Genomic DNA, 16,216 nt, shown 5'->3' on the forward strand with positions numbered 1-16,216 from the left:
GGTCTGCTCTGTGGGGCCTGCCTGGGTTGCCATCAATGTATGCAATGTGCTCTGCAGCACTTTGATGTTTAAGAGGAGCTGGCCAAAGTGGAGGCACGGCAGGGGCAGGGCTTTTCTCTTCTAAAAACTGCCCCACATTCCAACAAATCCAGGCACCTCATAGCTGTCTCTATAATGCACTGTTTTCCCTGGCCAGAGGTGTAACAAAAGCTTCCAAGCATAGATGGTTACAATATAAACTGAAGGGAGGGGGCAGGAGGAGGAAGAAAGTCTAATGCCAGAAATGGGAGTTAAGCATACCCTCCCCTTCCCCCCCTAAATCCCAGAAATAGAGGAGTAGACATTATGAAGCAGGCTTAGTTTCTAGCAGCTTGATCTTTGCCTTTGTGTGCACTTGGCTTTGTGTGCATTGATGTCCTGTTGGTAATTATCCTTCTGTTGTCACCTGTATTCATGATGACACCCCTATATCACATTTTCATCACAGCGTGAAATGTCGCTCTTTTTGCTTTTGTTTTGTTTAGTACTATGAGTTTAGCCCAGAGATGAAAAAAACCACAAAAGACACTTCTCACAACACACAATGGTACATTGATAACTTTGCAGTTTAGTTACTGATCCTATCTCAATGCTTCCATCTCTCTCCTTCCTCCCACCCCTCTTTTTAAGCAGACAAGGTTTTCCCTCAACAAGCTGATGACAGAATAATTTCTCCAGGTTGATTGTTCACCCCACATGGTCCTCTGGATTTCTTCATACAAGTGGAGAGAAGCAGATCAAAAGCCTGCAAGAAAAAAACAGGCAAAGGATTGAAAAAAGCCACCATAAAGAACCTACTCAGGTTTCATTCTGATGATGAACAGGCTTGTAAAGTATTCTGAGACCTGTCAAATTTTCCCATCTGAAATCCAGACCTATTTTAAAAAGAATTTTCATAATGAGTGTCTCTTTTCCTCCATCCACAGGCTCAGAGTATTTTCTGAAAAAGTTCTGCAGGGCAGAGGAGTTGAACAGTTGATCACATGCAGGAGCACGGGATAGATGGAGTACAGCTGACTCAACAGCTACAGGGGATTTGGGTAAGTGCCCACCATGTCAGCCAACTAGGACTTACTAAAATAGTGGTTAATATCACAGTATTCATTACTTTTAAAAGGAAATTCTTACTTTGTCACCCATCAGACAAATTTAACCTCACTAGGAAATCTCAGGGGTAGTTTGTTGGGGAAAAAGTATGCAGGGAATGGCCGATGCAAACATGAAGACTTTAGCGTCCAACTGGGATAGACTTTTGCAAGTTAGCTTTTACCTAAGGGTACACAGACCAGACTTGTGCTATTAATGCTAGGGGAGGAAGGTTATAAGCCCTGTGCAATGTGGAGGCTATCAGTGTATGTCAAACCCACTCGTGTTGCTTTCAGGAGGGAAACAATCAATTGCTTGAAGGAGGCAATTTTCCCCAGCTTGTGGTGTCAGTCAGCCTGTTCCCACAGTCATTTCATTGATGGAGGAAAATTTTGATAAGCAGGACTTCTTATCTGGCTCCACTGCAGTTGACTGACAAGAGTTTGTTGATTGGAAGTGACATTGTTTCTGGTCACAAAGCTGGCTGGACATGGTAATTGCACCACCTTTGTTTATTTTTAAAGTAATGATAACAGTGATATATTCTTCAGTGAAGATCGCGGGGATTTGAAATCAAGTCTTGGGTTAAGCTGATGAATTGATACTGTCCAAATTGACATAGTTACTATAATTGCCTTGTGTACTGTGGGGGAAAGCCTTAAGAGCTGCAGGAGATAGGAATGCTGGCCCTGCTTGCATATTCTTGGTCAAGGAATGGTTTTACCAGTGCATGATGATTTGATTTTTTTCAACTAGATCTTCAGCAGTACACCTCAGGCTTGTCTTACAGGTTGGCTCAAAAATTACTTCAAATCTTGTTTTAAGTCCCAGATGGCTACAACACGGACTTGAAACATGATGAAAGAAATAGCCATAAGTGAATCTCTTCTATTTCACAGTAGAAGCAGTTTTTCTTTTTTAAATATAAATTTGGGAACACAATCTCTTTGATTTCATAGTTTATGAAATCTGCGGTATTACATGCTTTCTTTGACCGAGATATTATTTACTGCTAATTTGTTTAACTTCCAAGGATTAGATAAGGTTGTACTCTACTGCAGGGTTATTCTACATCCATAGTGCTTAGTTGTTGCTTCTGAAAGTGAGGAAATTGAACTAATCATGATGACATTAACTCTTGGTGCTTTTTGTCAGAGAAGTCTTATTTTACTGGTGACTTTTCAAGCTGCAAACAGATGGCTGCAGTATAATCTACTTGCTAGTGACATTAAGCATTATTTTACTGAAGATTTATATTTATATCCCTCTCTTCAAAAGCATAAAAAGCGCAATTAAGTAGAGTGATACTAATTTAGATCTTTATCTGCCCATGTGATTGCAGGGCTCTGGGGTCAGGCAATAGGATTAAGAGCATCTCATCACTAGATCAGTGTTTGAATCCAGACCATGGTTAGAGGCTACTGAAGGCCAGTGGAATGTGATGACACTTCAGGGGCCTCTATCAGATGATTTGACAGTCTCTGTAAATTTGCTAGCTGGTGGAACCCCTATAATGATCAGTGGTCTGAGAAGGAAATCTGTGGACTGAATGTGCGTGTGGAGAATGTATTTAAGCTTAGGAACAGTCTCTTTGTTCCAGGTTTTAGGGACAGTCTTTGTACACTACCTGTGCAGGGGACATGACACAGCTTTTACTTTTGTGTTTCAGTCCAAGGTGATCCTGGACTTGCTTTAGTCTCAGTGATTGTTGCTTTAGTCTCAGTGATTGTCAAATTGCAGTGTCTCCAATGAAAGTGAAGGAGAAACACAAAGCAATAGAGCTAAATGGTCCCATTTTTTTCCTCGCTATTGGATTAATTAGACAGTGTCTTAAACAGTGTAGTTCTGTTCATTACAGATACTTCTCTATGTGCTTGCCAGCCTGTAAGTGAATGTGGCCCAGCTGGTGTTTATCTGATGGCTCTTGTTTTGTAATCAGCTTGTTTATAGTATTTTGTGGCTGAAGTAAGATAAAGAAAATCCAACATGGTTTTTATTTTAGTTTTATGATGTGAGTCAGAACTGCAGTGACCTCCATAGAGAATCTATCAATGTTTTCAGTTGGTTTATGTTCCTGGTGTTTCAGTTGAATCCACTGAGGTTGTACTAAAGAATTTAGCCACAAAATTAAAGAAAAGCCGAGCACAACAAGCCAAATTATGTGGATTTTAATGATTAAACGGAGGACTTGATTTGTCAGGAACATGCAAATTTGAGCTAAAATGATCTTTTCAGACTAGTCACTGCAATAGTCTCCAAATCTTATACTGAATTTCCTTTCTTTTTTTCTCAGGTATCTTGCTGGTGTCAAAGTTTTTCTAATGCAGTAGACAATATTAAGCAGAGCTATGGTGAAAGTAATATGGAACAGTGTAGGGGGAAGATATCACATATGAAGAATATTATTTCACTAATGGATGTAGGAAATACTAGAATAAATTTGCTATTTAGCACAGAATAGCAGGAAAACAGACCTCAACACTTGCAAATGAATAAATTTAAATAGACCTAGTAAGTCAAGATCTCTGGCTTGTTCAACAATAGTTGTTTATATTTATTTATACTATTATAATTGTATTTTCCAAGTAGTCTGTCTTCTTGGAAGAAGGTATTATGCTGCTTTGTATAAATCTGGAAATATTTCATAAAGGTGTAGTATTCACTTGATCACCGTTCTCTTCTTACATTGGAAATATGCAGTTAACTCAGTTTCTTTTCAGACTAGATTAAAAAAAAAGTCTGTGCATCCAAGGATTGGTTGTAAAAATAAAGATATACTCATATACTAAGGTACAATGTTTAAAAGTTTATTAGGAATGTTTTGAAGTGTTAGAGGGTAGGTTTGTATTTTTTTTTAAGATCTTTTTGGCAGTGTGGTACACCAATTAAATTTCCCTAGTCATTAGGCGGGCAGAAAAACTGTCTCAGCTGGATTTTTGCCTATCTGAGGCTCTGAGATGAAGCTCCAGATGGACCTGTGCTGCTGCCTCTCTCTAAACACACCTGGTTTTATAGATTCCAAAGCTGTAAGGCTTCTATTATTTACCCAACATACACATTTGTTTCTCACTACAGTCATAAGCCTCACAAAAAACACTGAGCTGTGAATTCTGGAAGCAGATGTAGATTTTCACCCTTTTGGTGTTCAGAAGGGTTTAGAATTATTTCATTTCAATTCATAAGCACATTATGTATTGCTTCCATATAAATATTTTATGATCTTGAATATGAGTTACCCATTGTAGTGTGCTGGTGAAAATCTGGGGTCTTTCAAATTAAAGTCCAATGATTTTGTTGTAGCTTTCTTTTATGGAAACTTAACATCTCTTTCTCAGACCCTTTGGCTTTTTTGCTCTGTGAAAGAGATTATTGTAAAAACACTTGAAAATAACACAAAATTCTTTTAACTTACACTAGAATTTTTTACAATTTTGGACCAAAGCAAAAGCTTTGTTTTTCAAAAGCTGCAAAAATTTCTTCAGTCTCATTTTCCTTGGACAGTACGGGCACCTACCTGATTCACAAAACCTCTTGGCATTTGAGGCTTTAGCTATGATTTAGAATTGGTCAGGGGCAGCTCCCACTTTGTTCTGGTAGTATTTTGATAGATTAAGGAGGTGTTCCAAGCTTTTACCCAATATTTAATTACAAACCTAATATATTATGGAGCTAATTCAGGATTCTTTTTTATAAATCTCAAGAACTGAGGGCAAAAATATGACTAGGAAATACATACAGGTCATTCTGAGGCCAGATAATTGATGCTGAAGGCAAGTCCCTGCCTGACTAATGTGTGTTTTTAAATCATGGACTTTCTCATTCAGTCCACAACTGCTGTGTTCTGAATAGCTACAAGACAGATTAGTTTATTTATTTTAAAGAAAAATATTTTCACATTTTCCATGTGTGAAATCATCTGGTTTTGTACATTCTGAGGTGCACCGATTTCTGATGTTCTTAGTTTTATTATTTCCTCATATATATCAAATTATTACATTTGCTGTGAGTCTTAAATACTGTAATTTTGCGAATATACAGGCTGTTCATAGGTTTAGTAGGAGACTGTTGAATTACAAGGCTCATGTGTGTGCCTCTGTGTGTTTGCATTTGTCATGTACATATATGTATGTGCATATTTGTATATATTTATTTTTTCCATTTTGCAGGTTTTTCTAGGTGTCAGGAATGTGATGGCACTATGGGGTCTGAAATCACAGAACACTCTAAAAAAGATATGTATGTTTCAAAGTCTCAGAACCAAAGATTATCTACAAACATAGAGAAATTTTGTAGTTGAAATGTGTCTTAAAGTTCTTTGCATCTCAGTTGCCCTTTATCTATAAAAAAAAGCTTTTAAAAAAAGGCAATTATCACCTTTTGATAGACTTATCTTTAAAACAGTTGCTGTAAAGATCCAAGTCCTGTTTTATCTGCATCATAAGACCCAAGGATATAAAGTAGAAAGCGATACTGAAACTATCTGGATAATTTATTTCAACAGGATGTACAAGTCATAGAAAAAGTTCCACTGGAGAACTTAGAGAGATATTCCTCTGTTTTTGTTCACTGGGTTACTTTTAAGTGATGGCAAACAGTCTCGTGTGTGTTTAGAAGCAAAGTGGTTCTGGAGGACCTGACAGTGGCGCAGTAAATGCTCTTCACAGCTACTCACATCTTGGGTGCACATGCAGAAACAAATGTGGCAGAAAGATGAATGCAAGCCAGGAGGACAAGGAGCTATTTTGTCATGAGATGGCTGAGATGGGCCTGTTGAACTATGTAATGATAATTTGAAAATATTTTTGTTAGCAGAAGTAATATTCCTATTCCATTATTTGTAAATACCTAGTGTACATTGCTAGACAACATTTAAGCAGTTACTAGGTATACCAGGCATGTATGAAAACACTTATAAATGTAGCACCAGCTTATTATGTGCTCAACACATCTATAATTTTCTTTCAGAAATTTTTGTTATTATTATTAGCTGTACTTTTCGAAATATTTATCCAGTCAAAAGGCATGAGGATCACCATATTATTCTGCTGAACTGCCATACCCTGTGGATTAAAAATAGAGAATAAGCAGTGGACTATAGAAAGTTCTTATAAAATACAGGAAGAATATTTGAAGTAATAATGTGCTTGGAAGTTGCAACTGGCTCACAAATGCAATTCAATAAAAATGTAGGGCTGAGTCAGTGAATACTGTTGACAATGGAAAATTTTTGAAGATCTTTTTAGAGAGGACGGGAGAGAAAAGAAATGAGTATCAGGTCATGACAGAGGAAAGAAGAGGGAATTTAAATCAAACTATACTTTCTCAGTGGAATTAAATTCCTAAATTGATTGCAAAATCTTGTGATGTTTAAATATAAATATCTTTACTTGGGAATTCTCTGCAGGTTTTCTGATATGGTGAAGTTTATCAAAGCAGGGATAAGGGCTTTGTAAAGTGATAGCAATTAAAATGAGCACTGCCTGTTGCAACTCTGACCTCTCTGTACTCTTCAGTGGTGAGCAGCACAGAACAGCAGGGCCTGACTCTGGGTACATCAGTGAAACATGGTATGGGTTTGTTGTTTAGGAGTTTAATGAACAGAGGGGGTCAGATTTCCCTTGCAGTATGTGTTGGCATCTTTTTAATCCTGAAAATCTTCTGAACAGCCAAATGTGTTTGTTGTAGATCAAAGAAGCCTTTTGTTTTTAAACCACCAAGAACAGCACTCCTCAAAAAAGGCATACTAAGAATTGCACACTAAATGAAGGAAAAAAGGCAGATATCTTCCTCATGTATTTCACTCCAGGATTATAAATCATCCCATTCCTGACACTTGCATGCTATCTTATGGTTTTGTACATGGATTTTTAGTTTCATATTTATATGTCAGCAATAATATAATGTCCCTGCTACTATTTTGATAAAACTTTTATGCTTCGATAATTGTACTAAATGGTCAGCCATATTGGTAGGGTAGGTAACTTTTGGTTAGGGTGCCTTATACATTTGGGAGGGCTGAAGTTCAGAAATTTCTGTTGAGAAATATCTTTCTAGGGGCCTTTAAGACCAGACTGGAAAAGCAAAAATGGCTGCCTTAGTTGTGTCTGGGGAGGGCAGATCAGTGATGTTGGCCTCTCAGGATGCTTTCTAGCCCTACAGTTCTCTTGAAAAATGAAAAATTATGCATATTCATAGTTTATTTAACCAAAAGCAGCAGGAGTCAACTCAATTGGTGATGTGGATCTGCATGTTGATTCATATGCAGATGAGTCAATAACCAAAAAGCAAGTAGGACATTATTGGTTGTGTTAAAATCTGAATTGTTCTGAATACAGCTAGAGAAATAATGCTATAAATACTTAATGTCTTAATTCAGATTTGTTCCTTAGCAATCATCTATCCTTCTTCCAAAATGAAGCAGTTTAAGTTATGTTTAATAATTAAAATTTTAGAATTTATTGTGAAGTTCTGCTTTTCATATAAAATAATAATTACAGCTTTATCAGTGACATCTTTCATTTAACTCTTTTCAAACATTTTTTTACTAGCAGAAAACCACCTTGGATGTTAGAAAATTAGACTCAGATTTAGATCTTGGTATATCCTTGATATATCCCATTGTAATGGACATCAGAAACCAGCCCATATACAAGAGAACAGTAAAATCCACTTTATCAATGTAAATGCTGTATGTTCAAGCAGAGGTAAGGCTCCAGAACACTGGAGAAATGCCAATATTCTGAAAGAAAAGATGTTTCTTTCAAAATAACGTATAAATTTTCATAGTAAACAAACAAGCAAAACACTGCTGTGCCTCTCTGTCTGAGAGTGACGGACAGGGTGAAGAGATCATGAAAATACAGAGGTTTCATAGCAACCCAGTTGGAAATTTTATTTTCTTTCTTATGTTTTCACAATTCTTCATCAACATTAGCTGCAAGTGCTGTCAATCTCCACAGGAATCTAATGGAAAAAGTGTTAAGAGTCAAAGAGTGTTTTTGTTTGGAATTAGGTATCTACCTGAAACAAAAAGGAGGTTGCATTGTTGCTGTAAGTCACTCGTTGAGAAAGTTGTGAAGAACTAGGTTGGAGAGCTGCTTTTGGATGTGATAATAGCAAAAGTTACACCTGGCTTCCCAAATGTGCATGCTTAGCTGGAAGCTGGTGTTTCCAATTCTGGTTTTATTCTGTGTACTTCCAAGCAGAATTACACAAGAATCATTGGCTGTACACTTGGACACACCTTTGACTTTTTAGAAGAATTTGGGTCAGTGTTTTCTTGGAGTTGATCTGTTCGTTGGCAAAGCATGTGGGAGTGTCCTCTAGGGGTCTTTCTTTCAATGCAGAGCATTAAATGAGCATGGTTTGAAAATTAGTGAAAGCCTTTGCATTTTTGAGGAGAGGCAGCTCACACTGCTGTGTAGCCATGAAAGATCCAGTAAAGAGTGACATTTTGTCTCGTGTTCTCTCCATGTGCTGTGGCCTGCTCATCTCAGCAATGCAGGACAGTTCCTTGCCATGCCAGGTATGGCTGCAATTAGATGTGCTACATCTCTGGCGTTTGCACATGTACCTTATCCACTTGGAGAGAGGTGATCTGTGGTCTTAGAGGAAGCAATTTCCTAAATCTTGGAATTGCTGAGTTCCTGTCTAGGCAAATGGAGAACATTGCCACGTTTGGGGTCTACATCAGCAGCTATATTCTCTAGAATGACAAAATCTTACATATATAAAAACCCCAAACAAACAAACTAACAAAATAAACCAAACAAAAAATTAGTGCTCTTGGATTCACTGACAAAAATCTCAATATTTTGGGATGCTTTTGACAGACATGTATAAGAAGTTGGGATTTTTTGGTTGTGGTAAATACCACAGGTATTACACCTTGGAGCTTTCCTTGAAAAAGGAATCATTACTGAGGACACTTGAAATTCATGTGTTCTGATTGCCAGATACAATTCAAGTAGATGCAAGTGTCTGTACCAGCTCTTTGTGGAAGCTCAGTTTAATTGCATTTGTGCTGCAAAGAACAAATGTTTGGCAAACAGATATGAACCCATTTTTATTATAGGATCTTGAACCTCAGAATTTCTGAGCTAACAATTTATTTCTGTGGTTTTGTATGACTTGGAAAAATAGTTTTATTATAGCCAAGATGTCTTTCTTTAGCAATTTTACGCTGAAACATCAAGAAACTAGTGGAATTTAAATATTCAAGCAATTCTAATCTATCATTATACTTTAGGCTTGTTTTTTTCCCTTTTCTATTATCCTTGAATGCCTTATTTTGCTAGTTATGATTGAAGTTGGAAGTTAATAGAAATTAGGCATTACTCAGGAGCAGAGAAATGGGCCCTGCTGCCTGTGACCTCTTTCCCTCAAGCTTGAGAGCTTTATCCCCAGTTCCTTTGCTGGAGATCATCGCCTCCCAGCAGTGGAATGTTTACAGTGAGCATCTTTAATGCAATGAACAGATGTGTGTAATAACCACTCCATATTTTGCTAGGTTTTGCAATGGAACAGGTATGGTTGCTGCTTCTGCTGACGATTAAAGTGCTCCCAGTGACTGCTCAGTTCAATGGATACAACTGTGATGCTAACCTCCATAGCAGGTTTCCTGGTAAGTATTTAATAGACTTTTTTTCTAATGGCTTCTTTATTGTCTTGGTTCAAAGCAGTGCTTATTTTTAAATACAGAGCTTTAAATCTGTCTAAGGCCTGGGGGTAGGACTCCAGATTTAGTGAGTCTTAACTGTTTTTGTGACAATGAACTTGCCTAATGCTGCACTTTACTTCCTTCTTAATTGCACAATGGGTCAAATTCAGCCTGGTAGCAAGGCAAACAATTCCCCTCACACCAGTGGGGCTTGACCTGCTTTTGCCAGTGCTCTAAACTGCCCAAGACATTCACCAGAGCTCATATTGTTGTAAATGTTCTCTATAGATTTAACACTCTCACACTTCTAACTGGGTTTTCTTTCATGTTTAGGCTTTATAGTTTTCTTTTTCCTGGGTAAGAGAATATAATTATATCCTTTTAGTAAAATAAAGAAATATGTATCTATTTTAAGCGAAATTACCTTGATGGCAAAATTTTAGTGCCCCACTTCAACATTAAGTCCTTGCTTAGGGACAGGTGAAGCTATGAGTTTTGTCTATGGATGATGTATTTTCCCTCCTCTAAGAAAATGGGAATGAAGTCATTTTGGGGACATTGGATGCTCAGAGCTGTTAATACAAGGAGAAATAGAAATGAAATGTCAGTCTTGGTGGCATGGTATCAGGATTTACTAGGCAAAGGATCCTTTAGTTTCTATTACGTTGCTGATCCTTCCTGCTTCAGTTGTATCATGGGCAGAATAATAATAATAATAAAAAGAAGCCTGTGACTACTGTCTCTCTCACGTCTTGTTTTTCTGAGATAGCGATTGACTTGAATAGTTCAGTAATGAACACTCAGTATAGTATTACATTGTAATACCTCTCTTGTTGTTGCTTTCTGAATAATAAAAGTTTTGATTTTTTTTTTCAGGGTGGGTCAGCTTTTTTATTAAATTTAAGTCAGCAGAAGGCAGAAAGTCGGTGTATTGATTCCCATGTTACTATCACACTGCTAGGTGTTTTGTTGGCGTAAGGACCAGCAGTGGGTTTGATTCTTTTCCACTTGATCAATATGAACATGAAGAACAGAGAAATAAGACATGCAAAGATCAAATACATTGTTTCCATTCCTGAGAAAATCACAGTTTGGCTGAATATTTTGCAAGCTACTTTTTAATATCTATATATTCCTATTATATTCTATTCATAACAAATACATTCCATTTAGTATCAATTTTTGCAGACTTGCCTCTGAAGTGTGAGTGAATTTTACCCATTTGCTTCAGAGCTACCTTTTGAGTTTCTTATGTAATTGTGGCTTATCTGGTCCCTGTTTCAGGCTTCTTGAGATGTTTGCAACAGATAGAGGGAAGTTTATGTTCTTCTTTCTGTGTTTTAAAATTTTTCTTTGGTCATTTTTTGCACCTGCTCTGTGCCAATGTTTGTTTGCAATGTGATACCTGTGAATTGAATTCATCTCTTATTGAGGGTACTGAGGGGCCTCTTGCAGTTCTGCCTCATAAAAATGAGTCATATCAGATTCCATTTCTGCCAAATCTGATTGAATTGGGAGAAAATCTGTTTAGGTTACAGGCAAACAGATTTTTTAAAAGTAAATTCCAATTCACCCCTAACTGGCCATATGAGCTGAGAGCAGAGTCCTTCTTTTTCTTGTTTGTCATAGAGGATTCAAAGGCCAGGATTTAATCAACAGTCTTATTGTTGATGTTGAGAGCTAGGAAAGAAAAATAATTCTGTTTGTTAGTTGTGCATCTGAGATGGAGGTAAAAGCCAAGAACCCCTTTTGCCCCGAATTTGCCAGGTGTTATTTTCAACATGCAGAAATGGGCATATGCTGTGTAATGGGCTGGGGCCAGTGGAGCTGTGAGGCTGCTGAAGGTGGAGAGAGCCTCTGCAGGGAGAAGGGGCTCACTCTTCCTCTGCTGGCTTCCCCAGCACTTGGCTCAGGAGAGGTCAAAAAGGAGAACATTTTAAAACCAATATCTTCCAGGCTGAAACAGTACTCACGGAGCCTTGTTATGGGTAGATTTTTCTTCCTGTTCCTTATTTGTTCCATGCAAGGAGTCTTTATTGCTGTCAGCTGGAATACCAAGCATGATGTGGAGATACTGGAGAAGCCACTGGGTGTTGAAGTTGTCTCCTCTTTTTCTTTAAATGTTGATAAGAAACAGGAGTTGTCTTCAACAAAGAGTACAAATGAAGCCTTCCTAGAGGAACCATGGAGCTCATCCATTTTTCATTTGTTTGTGCTTTTATCATTCATTGCTTAGGTGACTTCTTGCATGGGAATAGTACTGCATAAATAGGATGACAATCAAACAGAACTTTTGTTTCTGCAGTTTGCAGGTTTATTTTAGAGTGCAGGTATGCAATAGTCATCAGGAATGAAGGAAAAAATAGCCCTATTTTTGGTAGACTGAAAATGCAGCAATTTTTTTGTACCAAAGCTAGATTTGTTCTAGAGAATACATAATTAGGTTAGATCTTGCCATCATTCAGAAAGCTTACATAGGGAAAAAAACTTTAGATCTGCATTGCAGTGAAGCATAGCTTTTAGAAGGCTTCTGGGACACAGAGCCATATCAGTCTGTCTCCAGTTGGGACATGCAGTTTTGATTCAGGGTGCTCTTATCTTGAGTTCATGTTGAATACTTTGTAGGGACTGAGGAAATATTGCAGATTTTTCACATACACTGTGCATTTTAATTTAATATCAAAGCAGGGATTTGATCAAAGAGGAGGTTCATGAGGAGAAACTGGTTTTGAACTACACAGGACTTTCATTCCTCTTCTGATGGGATGACTTTTATCAGTGGTGTTCTGTGGAAACTCTTCTCCTCTGAGGGTTTTTTGCTGCCTGCCCTGGGGTGAGTTGTCAATGTGTGGAGAGGCAACAGAACAGAAGTGGGCAGTGGAGCTCCCAGCCTTTTCCCCCATGAGTCTGTCCATAATTCAGGATGGTCTCTGTTTCTGTAGGATCTGTGTACCTCTTGGGCTATATGCTCTCTTGCTTGAGAGACATCCATGAGCACTTCTGGCTGTAGATAGCTTGTGTGATTTGAATCAGAAAGAAACCAAATTTGCCTGTATAGAAACTCTGAAGCCCTCACAGTTAAGTCTTCATCAGCTGGGTGCCATAACCTTAAAGCCATCACTCCTCTGACTCAGAAAACCAGAGGCTTTTAATGCAGGAATGCAAATACTTTTTGTTTGTTTCTTTCTTTTAACTTATATAGGAAATATTTACCCTCCCAAATTATCAAGAAATGTGCTGGATATTTAGCAACTTAGAGGGCATTAGATGTGTTTGGGACTGGCTTCAGATAAATTTCTGCACAAAACATGTTTTATTTCCAGAATGGACTAATTTGGCAGCAATACTTCTTCATGAAATAGCGGACAGAAAAGGTTAAGTCTGGAAAGGTTGTTTATCCTCCTCCTGTATCATGCAGAAGTTGGTTTTGTATGATAGGTCTCATCTCCGATAGTTTCAAATGATAATTTTGCAAGCAGTAATGATAAGTTAATTGGTAAAGTTATTATTCTGCTTTCTGAGAAGGCTTGAGGTGAGTTATGAAATTAACTGAGCTACTTTGTTACATCCTGCAATTTTTTATGATCTGTTTGTGCATCAGCCCAAGGAAGCATAAATGCACAATTTGCTATTCCCTGTTTTGTGCTGGCCCCTCTACCTTGGTACGCTCATTAAATGGATGGTAATAGTCCTCCTGCAGAGAAAACGAAGGCATGCTGCTTCCTGATCTTTGTGCGTTACATTAGTGGGATTATGATTGTGTACAAACCAGGAGAATTTCATGCCAAATCACTTCAACTCCTGTCTTGCCTCCAGTACCTTTCTGCCCAGATTTACACCTAGTGAGTAACATTTATCATGGCATTAGCTCAGGACTGAGTTTGGCCTGTTAATTTCTGCACTTGATTGTTTTGGCTTGAAAGCCACCATTAAAGCTGTCTAAATTAAACTACTTGTGCTCCTGTACCATGGGGGAAGAACTAGTTCATTGTAATGGAAATTTCATTTCCTCTCTGCTGTGACTATGAAGTGAAACAATTCGTTTTAGCAGGCTTAATGGTACAGTATTGACTGAAGTTGTTCTACAATTTTTAACAGCCCTTAATCTTTAAGCAGATGTAATAAATTAGTTCTATAAAGGAGTAATGTCTGTGTTTAATACAATGCAGTATGTATTTTTGTAAAGCACTGGGGGGAAATGCCAGAACAGCCCCCCAACCATCTACGGGCAAAGAAGAGCTTAAAGAAGAGCAATGTTAGAGCTTTAAAGCAAAACAATCTCTTGCTTGTGCCTGTATCTGAACCTGATGCTTTTCCATTCAGAACATAAAAGTCTTCAAAGCTTTTGAATAAAAGGTCAAATTGGCGAAGACACTTTTTCTGCTTTTCAAAAACTGATCAGTTTTAACAGCTGCTTCTTTCTAGGTCTTTTGTGTTGTCATAATGCACAGAATGAAAGATTGCAAGATGCTTTGTGGTATTGATCATAGTCTTTCTAGAGCCAACTGATTTTTCATTAAAGCTCAAGTTGATGGTTCTTATAAAAAACCCCAAAGCCAAAATCCAGGGAAAACCAACTTTAGAGAGATCATAATAAATTACTCTGATATGCTGTTGATTGTACTTCAAAGTCTGCACAGCCTGAGACTGTGATCTCATACAAAGCGGACTCCAGACAACTCAGAATAATGTAGCCAGTTTTCATGCCAGAGTGGGCTGGGAGGCAGAGCTTGGCCTTCTCTATTTCTCAGAATTGCTGGAAATTTCTGTTCCAGAGGGGGCTGCTTAATCAGACTCTAAATATTTGAACACTTGCTGTTTTCTACTTTATTGCAGTGTTTCATTTTACAAATGTGCTACTAAACAAATTTCTGTGGGATTAATATATTTCTTGCTTGTTTACACTATGTTACTATATTAACTTCTGTTTTTTTCTTCAGCAAAATGGTAGAGTCAAATCTGTTCTTCATACTAATGCAATTCCTACCTTTACATTCTAATATTTTCCTGAAAATGAAATCTAAAAATTTATCTGATTGTAAGTCACAATGCTAGACAAACTGCTACAATAGTTGTGTAATGATTTCTTCAAATCTTACAATGTCTTTCCCTCTGTTTTTCTTGCAGCTGAGCGAGATATCAATGTTTTCTGTGGAGTACAGACAATTACTATGAAGATAAATTTTTGCACAGTTCTTTTTTCTGGTTATTCTGAGACAGATCTGGCACTGAATGGGAAACATGGGGATGCCCACTGCAGGGGCTTCATCAATAACAACACCTTTCCAGCAGTGGTCATTTTCATCATCAATCTGAGTACTTTGGAATCTTGTGGGAACACTTTAGTGGTAAGACCAAAGCAAAGTGAAATTATAGCATGGCTATGTATACATAGGATCAAGTGAATGCCCTTGACAGCATTGTGTCTTCCATAGATAATATTTACTTTGTCTTATCCAGTTGGAAACATATTGCATATATCAAAGAAAACAGAAGAAGCTCATAATTTATAATCTTGATTGCTATTGAGAAAATATGATGGGACCCACGTGTGTGCTCTGATTAGAAAGTGTAATTTTTGTTTAAGTATTTTGTCAGTGGAAGAATGAGATTGTTCCAAGGTCTTTCTAAAAGTCTTGCTGACCATGCCTTAGATTTAGCAGAAGTGGAGAGTTTGATAGTTCATGTGTATCACATTGAGTGAAATCAAAGTACCTATGAATAACTTAAAAAAAACAAGTTAAAATGTGTTATTTTCAAGGCTTTTATTCTCTCCAAAATTCTTATTTGTACTTGATCCCTGTCAGTTTTTATAACAACCCCCCTGTTTTGTTGCTAATAATTTTGCTGAAATGTTTGATATGCTCTGTGACTTAGGGTGAGTTTTCTTTTAAAATTTCAACAAAAAACCAGTTCAGCCAATTCAAGACTCTCTTTTCTAGCTGTAGCACCTGTATGACTTGCAGTAGAAGAATTTTCCAGGAAGCAACTTCTTCCTGTTCCTGTGTATTTGGTCACCCTGTAAACTCTCTGATCTTGCTATTTGATCATAATCATAAGAGATTGATGTTTAAAAAACAAAACAAAAAGACTCCCCAGTCTCATAAGTCCAAATAATTGGAGCTTCCCATGAAGTCCCCCATCAGGCTGCACTGAATACAAAGACAAAGCAGCTGCTAAAAATATACCAAGAAATATTCCCCCATCCTCTCTGCTTATTCATGCTGTGCCCCCAAATGAGGACAAAAATGGAGCAGGGAGCATTTCTTATCATGTTCCCCCTACTGGAGTTTTACAATCCCCTGCATTTCTTGGCAGTGTTTCACAGCAAAGACCTTCAAGCTAATTTTCAATAAAAGTAAAGGAAAGACAACAGTTCAGGCAGAACTTGTGTAAAACCCATGTCTTTCTGTAACACAGCAGGCTCTGCTT

At 37.6% G+C, this 16,216-nt stretch overlaps 1 protein-coding gene across 1 annotated transcript in view; it reads left to right on the forward strand.

The window, feature by feature from the left end:
- Positions 1 to 968: 968 nt before the first annotated feature.
- Positions 969 to 16,216, forward strand: part of ZPLD1 (zona pellucida like domain containing 1) — a 28,877-nt gene continuing 13,629 nt past the window's right edge. The window contains exons 1-3 of the mRNA XM_063150400.1: positions 969 to 1,079; positions 9,635 to 9,748; positions 14,912 to 15,132. Coding sequence (XP_063006470.1) covers positions 9,643 to 9,748; positions 14,912 to 15,132 — 327 coding nt within the window. The 5' untranslated portion in view covers positions 969 to 1,079; positions 9,635 to 9,642. The remainder of the gene's footprint in view (positions 1,080 to 9,634; positions 9,749 to 14,911; positions 15,133 to 16,216) is intronic.

Source organism: Melospiza melodia, chromosome 2, assembly GCF_035770615.1.
Source record: "Melospiza melodia melodia isolate bMelMel2 chromosome 2, bMelMel2.pri, whole genome shotgun sequence".
NCBI classification, from domain to species: domain Eukaryota; kingdom Metazoa; phylum Chordata; class Aves; order Passeriformes; family Passerellidae; genus Melospiza; species Melospiza melodia.